The sequence below is a fragment of the Psittacula echo genome, assembly GCF_963264785.1.
Source record: "Psittacula echo genome assembly, chromosome: 6".
Taxonomy (NCBI): Eukaryota; Metazoa; Chordata; class Aves; order Psittaciformes; family Psittacidae; genus Psittacula; species Psittacula echo.
The window spans coordinates 21,307,398-21,317,244 of NC_137743.1; the positions used below are offsets into that span (position 1 = coordinate 21,307,398).

Sequence of the window (9,847 nt, forward strand, 5' to 3'; positions counted from 1 at the left end):
TTGGTTGGTTTGTTTTAACAACACTTCAAAACCCCAGAACTCCTATTTTAACTCGTAAATGCTGTATCATCAGAATAATCCATCAGGGGCATACAGATTCTAGTTTCCTTTCTGGGCTACTGCATACTTAAAATATTTAGCAGAATATCTTCTGTTTTGCTGTGCAGTCATATCTCTTGAGCTGAGGTGGTGCACATTGGTTTGGTGGTTATGGATCCAGCAGCTCAGGGGAGGTATTGTCCAGCAGAAAAGAGAAATACAAATCAGTCAAAGCACAATTGCTCATGGCTCTGTAAAAGCATTCACAAATAGTTTTCACATGCATACTTTTTGACAAAATAATTTAATTTATGCTTTCTACCAAAAGTAAAAACCTTTGTCTAGACACTAAAGCAATTTTCTCTTTAAAATAACATCCAAATGTGATGTTTTGTCCAGTCTTTTTCTAAGAAGATTAAAAGAACATAGCTTTCTAGCATGACATGAGTCTAGCATGCCATTGCGAGAAGTATTCAGTTTAGGTGTTCATCATGAGATTTAGATGCCCGCAGAACTGGAGGTGTGGCTTGGACTGGCCAAAGGCATTGTTGGCAAGACAAAGAGGATCACAAAGTTGCTGTTTAATGTTTCAATTATTCTTTTATTTGTAGCACTGGAAACAGTAGTTCAGCATAATGAGTGATCTCAGTCATACCAGTCAGGTCATCCTTGCTCTCTTCCACATTATTTCTTCTTTTCAAATTCCTCTTTTTCTGAAAATTACTCTAGGAGACATCAAATGCACCTCTATAGAAACACATAGGTATGTATGAAAAGCCTGCGTGCCCCAGCATATATTTTGTGAAAGTGTGAGAAAAGCCCATCTTAACTTTCTCTTCCAAGCAGATATACTAAGGGATGTGTATCCCACATGCAAAAACTTTTATCATATATATAAAAGAAATTTCAAAAAAATAATTTAAAAAAAAGGGTGTCTCAGGTTAAAAAAAAAACCAACAAACTGGTTTTTTTACAATTCCTTGCATATTAGAAGCATCTAAAATAATTTTCTGCTTTGTTTGTGTCTTTCCTAAATACAGTGACCTGGCTTTGTGGTTTCTTGTAGGCTATATAAACATCATCAATAGTCTGGGGATTTAATTTGCTGCATCTTCTCACTTACAAAAGCTGTCATCCCACTTCTGCTGTGTTCTTGGGGCATATGTATTTAAGTGCACTTGAAATGCTGAAAATAAAATATGGGTGTCACGGCTGTAAGTAGTGTTAAATATATGTGAAGATTGAATGAAATCCGCAGAGGTAGGAGGTGAGAACTAAACAGCTGTGAGCTGAGAGCTAAACAGCCTTCACTGTGCACAGAGGGACTCTTAACAGAGCTCAGCATGAGATGTCTTACACACACCGTTCAATTGTTCCACTTGTACTGCAGTGTTTTATTGAATGCCTGCCTGAGCAAGGCTACCCTTTGACACTCACAATGCTCAGCTGTCACTGTGGGTAGCTGCTGTTGAGTGGGGAACACATGAAAGAGCAGCCTTGCTTGCACTACACATGGCGTTAGGGTCCCTCTGTGCTGCAGTTGCCCCTGTGTGGATAAGCAGGGTGCGATGGCTTTGTGCTGAGGCTCCAGATGGGAGCTGAGCACTGGAGGTCCCTTCTGGCACCGGGATGGCTCCCATCACAGCAGGGTGAGTTACCAGCTGTCACACATGTGCTGTGGTCAGAGCCATGATGCTGTCTGACTTTTAAAATCCAGGCTAGGAGGAAACCAGTCTCCTGCCTGGTTTTTGTTCTTATCAATGTTCTCTTTATTCTGTCCAGTAACTACAATAAACACCTAATCTCTTACTCTGTTTCTGGGTTCCTTGCCAGTGGGAGAAGCTGCAGATGACAGCCAGCGAGAGGAGGAAGATCATGTGCTCTGTAACATTCCATGTCATTGCCATCACCTGCGTTGTGTGGTCTCTCTATGTCCTGATAGACAGGACTGCTGAAGAGATTAAACAGGGACAGACTACTGGTATGTTATTTTCTTATCTTCCTTCTTATTCTTTTGGAATAATTATTTATCCTGAATGCAGAGAGGACGAGGAGCATGAGAGTGCAGGTAGTGTTTATATGAGAATAGTCAGCTTTAGCCTGAGGTTAGGTTAGTTTTAAAGGATGGTTCTAAAATGATTTAGTGAGATCAGCATAAATTAATCTGTGGGTGCTTTTTAAGTCTATTTCAAGTCAATTTAGTCTGCGCTTGTGACATGCACAGATATGAGAACTAATCCACTGTAGCCAAACACAAAATTGCCCTGCCTTAGCTGATTTAGTTTAAATTGGAACGCATACCGGGCAGATAAGGAAGTAAGTATTTGCTGCTATGGCTACCTTTTAACTGGGCAAAACCAGAGGAGTTTTTAAAAAGAGGAGAGGTAAGAAGAACCTAAATCAAAATCTTTGAGGTAAATCATCAGGGTTTTCTTTCTAGTTGGTCATCTGTGAGGTGGGTTAGTACAAGTTTCTTGTGAGTGCCATGTTAGACTGGAGAAATTTTTTGCGAGTGGTTGTGCCTGAAGCAGAAAAAGTTCAGGGTGATTCTTAGGACTCAAATTCACACAACTGAAGTCGGGTGCACTGCAGTTCATGGTGAGTTTGCCACCACAGTGCGCTCATATATTAACTTATTGAATATCAGGTGTTCTGTAGTACACCAGCTGTAAACTTACCAATCTGCAATCTGTTTACCTGGATATGCTGGGCTACAGGTTTGCAGCTGTTGCAGAACTGCTTCTCAGGCAGCTGAGCTGTTCCTAAAGGTGGGGATAGAAGGAACAGGTATCTGCCAAGGCTGGCAGAGCCAGCCATTAAGAGGCAATCTGTTCTTGCTTGCAGAGTATTGCATCCCAACTAGACATGCAGATAGAACATGTTTTGTCGGTGATTGAAGAGCATCATCTAGGGAGGTAGTTGAGCATCGATAAACCTGCAAATCCACTGAGGTGTTACAGTCTCTTCACAGCAGAATAGTACTTCAGACTGAACATTTTTGCTGTCATTTCTCATTTGGGCTGTAGTGTGATAGCTCATGACTTCAGTCAGGAATCTGCTTTGAATAAAATCTTTCAGTTTCTGTTCTATCCAACCCCATCTCTTTCATGCACTGTGAAAGTTTTTGGCCTTTCAGTGTAAGGTTTACGTATGATAATGAAAAGCATATACTTTCAAGGATTTGTTATCTCCATGTTACTTTAGCCAATAAATATGTTAGATGAACATCAATAGAAGGAATAGGGTGAATATTTAGTACGTACTAGTGCTTTCTTTGCTCCCTTCATTTGGATTCTAAATTTGTGGGATGCTGTAATGAGCTCAGGGGTGTGTGAAGTGTGTGTGGGTATACATTCATGTCTGCACAGGAGCAGGCATATACTATCACTGCCTACAGATAGCTCGCCTGTGAATCAGAGATTCAGGTATTAATCATGAGTGGAATTTCATCAGTAGTCATGCCACAGTGCCTTTTGTATTTTGGGACTAAAATATTTTCATTCCCCCCATGCTACTATGCATTTCCAAAAGAACACTGGCCTATATCATCGTGAAAACTTTGAAGACTTGGAAGGCCATGATTTTATTCTCTGAGAAACCTGATAGTGGGTGATTTAGCATGATTTCATATCCATCTTGTGATGCTGCCTACCTTTAGAGAGGAGAGGGGCTGGGTGGATACAGGACTTACGTATGCAGATGATGTATAACATGAATAGTCTGTCATGTAGAAGTAGTTCATAGAGATGTAACAGGATCCAATGACTAAAAGTTCAAGTTGGACAACCTCAGGAAAAGTAGTGATGATCAGTTTTAATGATGGAGAGTAAACTTGCCAGAATGCTTCAGCATCTCTAACACTAGATGCTTTAGTTCAACTACAAGTTACTGGGTCTGATGCAGATAAAATTGTCTGGTCTGCATAACAACGATATCAAGCTAGATGATAACAGTCATTCTCTTTTGAATTTAAAGTCTATGACTCCACGTACTGCGTGATCACGTAGTGGAACAGACTTTTTGGTTTGCTGAGTTGAGCCTGCTGCTATGAAACGGAAACCATGCCACAGAATTCCTTTCATCATCTGATCCAATGTTTGTTTAAAAACAGGTGTAAAAATACCTACATACTACCGACTGTTGCCTTGACTTTGCTTGTGATTGTGCTGCACAAGAACTCAGACACAGAGACTCAGTTGTTTTGGTTTTTTCTTCTGGTGGGTGAAAATATATGTGATACGTGAAGTAGAAGTCTGCATGTGTTTGAATTGAAGGAGGAAGGGGAAGGCCAACCAGGAAAAATGGTAAAATAAGAAGAGTTTGTGTGGAACAAACTCTGACAATTTCCTTACAGGATGTTTTTGAGAGATCCAGTGTAGTCCATCCAATACTGACCATGTCCTTTTTCTTTCTTCTTTTTTAATTTTCTTTGTTCCAGGGATTCTAGAGTGGCCATTTTGGACTAAGCTGGTGGTTGTGGCTATTGGTTTCACTGGAGGACTTCTCTTCATGTATGTACAATGCAAAGTGTACGTACAGCTATGGAAGAGACTTAAAGCTTATAATCGAGTAATATATGTACAAAACTGTCCAGAAAGTAGCAAAAAGAATATTTTTGAAAAACCTGCACTAATGGAGCCAAACTTCGAAAGTAAAGAAATGCTTGGGGTTCACCATTCAGACACAAACTCTTCACATTACACAGAGCCAGAAGACTGTGCTGCAGAAATCCTTCACGTCTGATTGCTGGGTGGGAGGGGTGTTTCTGTATGTTCTTGAAGATTTAAAATATCATTGTTTACTGCAAACTGCTCTACCTTTTTAAAATCAGCTAACAGCTGAGGGCTGGTGGATGAGGTTTTTTTACATTTGTTTTTTGTTGGAATATTTTTAGATCCCTTTGGCATACCTGTCAATGTGATCATGGTTGCATACCTCTCAACATTTTGTCTCTCGCACTGGCGTATCAAAGCCACAGGATACTGGGTAGAATGAGCGTTGGATTGATATCAAGCAAGTCACTAGTGAACTGTCTTCAGCTTCATGGAGTCTGTTACTTTAGAAGATGACTCTGAATGATTCTGGAATATGTGTAGAGTGGGGTTTGTTTGTTTGTTATTCTTTAAGCATGATGAAGGAGGTTGTCCCAGACACTGAGGGAAATGAGAGAGCTAGAGTCTAATCTACTGCTAACACTGCCACTAACATTTTGTCTTAGGCAGCAGGTGTAAAATTTTGCTTTACATATTGTGATGAGACTTACAAAGCATATAGCACTTTTAAGAATCTTTATTTTGTTATATGTATGTCAAATGAGAATGAAACTTGAACGAATGTGTCATTTTTGAAACATTTCTTCATTCTTTACCCCATGTTTTCTTCTGGAAAGTAAACTTCTTGCCTTACACAAAAACAAAGGAAAATTAAAAGGAATTCCAACCTGTGATTTCCAACACATGCCCACATTATCTTACTAAACGTAACACTAAAAAACTCTGCCTCTTTGGGTTTCCTTTGAGGAGCAATTTTTTTCAAAGGATATTGCACTTGTGTATGGGGAGTAGTGGATGTGTACAGTATTTGTTTTCAATGCGTAACGGTTTCAGTGCTCTGTTTTCGGAATTGGTTTTGCTTTTTGTTTTTTCAACAAGTCAGATCATCAACACACCTGCACATATATACCTGATGTAACTTTCATTCCAAACCATTGGCTTGTTGCTACATTGGTAAAAATGTGAGCTGTTACAGAAAAAAAAAGATAGTCAATACAGCTGAAATTGGTTTTCCCTCTTTAGTGCTGTGTCACATGTGAATTACCCAAGAATTTGATCTTGTCAGAGGAGATGCTGAGATCAAAGTCTAGGAAGTAAATATTGCATCAAGTGGATGAGTTTAAAAATGCCTGCCTGGTTTTAATCCTGATGTAATGCAGTACATGGTCAGAGAATAGTTTTGTCTGTGTTTTTGAATTTGGGACTGGCTTTTTAATCAGCCTTAATGAAAAGAGAGGGACAGCTTTAAAATCTGTTTGCAGGGCTTTAGGCTTAGTTGCCTGAAGCCTGGGGTGTCTGCTGTTAATTTGCTTGACCAGTCTGCTTCAGTGAACCACCGTCCAGCCTCAAGACCTCATTCAACCAAAGTCTCAGTGTGACTAGAGCAAAAACAAAGCCCCATGAAAAATCAGCACACGAAGCTGACTTTCCCTACCTGATCCACATCTAAATTTCTGTAAAGTCAGTGATAATCTTCTGGTTGGTCTTAGTAGGAACTGCGTGGGCTTAGTTAGGTAAAAGCTTCTGTTTACTTGAGACACTGAATTAAATCCTCAGCTCTTGTTCAGGTTTTACTTAGTCTTTTTCAAGTACAACTTTCGTTGGGCAGGTTCTTTACATAATAAAAGTAGTTGCTTTAAGACTTCCCCAAGACTAACAGTAAGAGATTGGTGATTTTTTTTCCTTAAAATGGAATATTAATTTATTTCTAAATTACCATGTTAAAGGAAGGCAGAGAAGGGACTACGGTAAGAGAACACACACCAGTGGTTTCTAAGAACTGATATAGGAAAAGCGTGCCTCTGCATGATCTTGTGCTTGAAGCTTACTGCCTGTGATCATCATGAACAACATGGTACCTTGTTCTAGAGATACTTGTAAATACCAAGACCTTTAGGCAGTCCTAGCAAAAGCTGCAGTGGCATGGGTTTGTGTACTGTGCTGGGTGTCAGGATGTCCCATGCTTATGTGATACAGGCAGACAAACCCTGCACACGCTACTACTATCGGGACGGCAGTCTTCATGATCATGCACATGTAGAGTTTGTTGCCTATGCCTGCCATAATTTAAAGTGCAATTTCTCAGGCCCTTTCCTGAACTCTGCTATGGGTCATCCTCTTCTATTACGAGAACCCAGATAATACACTGTCTTGTTTTGTTTTCTATTTTGTTCTGTGAAAAGATTTACTAGATAAACTCAGGTGGTTAAATATGAGGTCTTGCACACCTTCCTTGTGTTCTTCTGAAATGCCTGAGTGCACAAGGCTTACCTGTCTGCAAGATGCTCACTTTACAACTGCAAGATGCAAAGAATCATCTGCCAACTGATGCTGTATGCGTTCTCATCCAATCTGTGGCCAGTAGGTGAAATGAAAATGGACAAGTTCTGGTATGAAACCTGTTCTCCAGGTCACACCTAAGAGGCACTGGTATCTGACCGATGTTCTGACAAGTGCCAGTAAGGCATACTGTAGCATGCTGGTCCTTTTTCCTTCACCGTCATATGTGATCCTTGGTGAAACATTGTGAAATATCATTTGGTGTTTTGGAAGCTCCATGTCGCACATGCCAGGTAGTGTTCAGTGTATTCAGGATACTGAAGGTTTTTGCTGTGCCCTTGTGTATCTTGGAAAGAAAAATCATCTCCGGCAAAATCATCTGGAGGAAGATATTTGCAGATGAAACTGTTGCTGCTTACCATTCTATCTCCCCACAGGTCTTTCCTGAACAAAAATAAAAGCCTAATGTTTAAATTCTTTATAATGCTTAGGAATGCTCATGCCAGGAAGAGCTGCAGAAGATCCATCTGTCAGGGGGTTTCATTTATGCTGGTCACACTTCTCATGCTGATTCTTGTATGGTGTTAGCGATGGGCTTTTGAGCTATAATTTCTTCTGCATGGTGCCATGAAATGGTGTGAGAAGGCTGAATGGTGCTTTTTCCTTCTTTCTGCTCAAGGAGATACTGTTGATTTGTTTTCAGCTTCCAGCTGTGAGGCATTGATGTTAGCTCAGGTGAGCTCTGTCCTTCCCATTCTATGTCAGTAAAGGGAATGACCACCCTTTGTCAGTTCAGGCTTTCCAACACTTCCTTCTGGCAGCTTTTGAAATGACTGAAATAGAAGTCTGAATTCTTTTGGTCCTTGTTCCTTGGCCGAAATCAGTTCAGGTTACCTGGGTTTTTTCTGAGACCAGAATTTAAGTAGAAGGGAATGCAAGCTTAATACCATCTGCCACGATCCTCTCCCTAGACTGCCAGAGCCTTGCTGATACATCCTATGCCCTAGACATCTGACCAGTCATACATTGTTGATTTAAATCCTGTCCAAAAAAGTGCTGCCTGTGCCAAGGAAATTTCCCCACCATGTCGTATTTGGTGTATCTGCCAGGTCATGAACATGCATTATGATAGAAATACAGGTGTGTGCTGCAGAAAGTTGATCCCGTTTAAGAGATCATGAGATGTTAAATTCCGATGAATTCTCAGGACTTTCTTCAACTGTAACCCTGTATTTTGGAAGTGGTCATGGTGTTTAAAATGTTGCCCTGTGTTCTGAAGAGATGGCCAGACCTGGGGACAGCTTCCAGTGGCTGAATGTCATTGAGATCGGCTTTGTTTCAGCAGGAGGGATTCAACAAAGGTTACACTGTGCCTGCAAGGAGTTAGAGAAGTGCTGTGTTGTTCCTGGGAAGCAATAGTAACTCCCTGTCCAAACCTACTTCTGCCAATCCCCTGTACTGTGTTAGAGCATCAGTCCTACTTGTGGCAGTGCTACAAGGCAGGGTCTGTTTGGTGTGTTGCTCTTCAGAAACTGAAGTGATGCGTGCATATGGCCACATGCGGGAGCGGGTTGCTTCTGCCCTGTGTTTGGCTGGGTAAGTATCTATTGCAAAGTGGGATCCAGATCCAAATTTCTCCCAAAGCTGAAGCGTGTCAGGATACAGATTTATAGTGTAGTCTGCTGTGGAGTCTGTGGCCAGCAATGAAAGGGAGGTCAGTGACTCTAGGTTGGTTCCCTCTCAAATATGGGTGACACAGGGCGAATACAAGAGCAAGGATATTGCTGGCTGTATTTTCACGGCATTATCTTAGATACACAAAGAAAACATATAAGTGGGACCTTTTATTTTGGGATTATCTTTTAGTTTTGAGATACTGCAGTGTGTGTATATTCCAGTGAAGTACTGAAAGCACTTGTCTTTGTATAGAAGATAACTGTTTGAAAATTGCAGCTGATCTTGTATTTAGGTAAAGTATTTGTAGATAGGTAATTGGATAATGTTGAACAACTTTACACTGGCATGTGTTGTATAGTTTATACAGGACACTTAACACTTCTTCAGAATTTTTTAGTTAGTAAATTTCTAGTAACTTAAATGTATAGTTTTGTATCCTTTCATGTATGTTTTCTCAGTATTACCACTTGCAGAATTATTTTTAGTTTCTTAAACTGTAATTGGTTATTTGTGTGATACACAGGGTTATTGACTGCAGCAATAAAGCGTTTCTATAAAAAAAGAAAAAAGAACAAACCAAAACCATTAAAGTATCCATTTTGTTTGAAAAAGCATGAGAGGACTACGTGAGAAAACAAATGAGCTCTCCAGTAGTGAGATGGTGATTAAAGTGAGTTACTTTCACTGGAGTAAACACAGAACTTGATGGCTCTTCAGTGTAGCAGGCCAGTACAGTCCATGACAGTTTGATGTTAAAATGATTCATAATGATGAAGGGATAGTTAACCATCAGAATAAGTGGGCGACTTCTTCAATACAGTGAGAAGATGTGGCTGTGCAGGTGCTTTGGGCTCAGATGCAGGAATCATGGGGACAATTTTCTGGCTTGTGCTGTGCGGGAGGTGGGAAGAGAGGATTCCTGTGAGCCTTCTGGAATCAACACTGAGTGTTGCTATGAATGCTTCGTGTCTGAAGTCAGCGTTCTCGCATGCATCGGTTTCTATGCAGAGGTGCAGAGCAGAAGATGCTCGTTACTATGATTCTCCTCAAAGAAGAAAAATAATTTTGTGTGAGTGTGG

The 9,847-nt window shown here is 40.5% G+C and overlaps 1 protein-coding gene across 5 annotated transcripts in view; it reads left to right on the top strand.

The window, feature by feature from the left end:
• MARCHF8 (membrane associated ring-CH-type finger 8) overlaps window positions 1-9,339 on the top strand; it is a 108,169-nt gene extending 98,830 nt beyond the window's left edge. For 4 of the 5 annotated variants that reach the window (XM_080620694.1, XM_080620697.1, XM_080620696.1 and 1 more), the window contains 2 exons: window positions 1,873-2,020; window positions 4,478-9,339. In XM_080620694.1, coding sequence (XP_080476820.1) covers window positions 1,873-2,020; window positions 4,478-4,782 — 453 coding nt within the window. In that variant the 3' untranslated portion in view covers window positions 4,783-9,339. Of the gene's footprint in view, window positions 1-1,872; window positions 2,021-4,150; window positions 4,344-4,477 lie in introns of all 5 variants that reach the window. The other variant, XR_013957178.1, reaches the window with a different exon arrangement.
• Window positions 9,340-9,847: the final 508 nt, after the last annotated feature.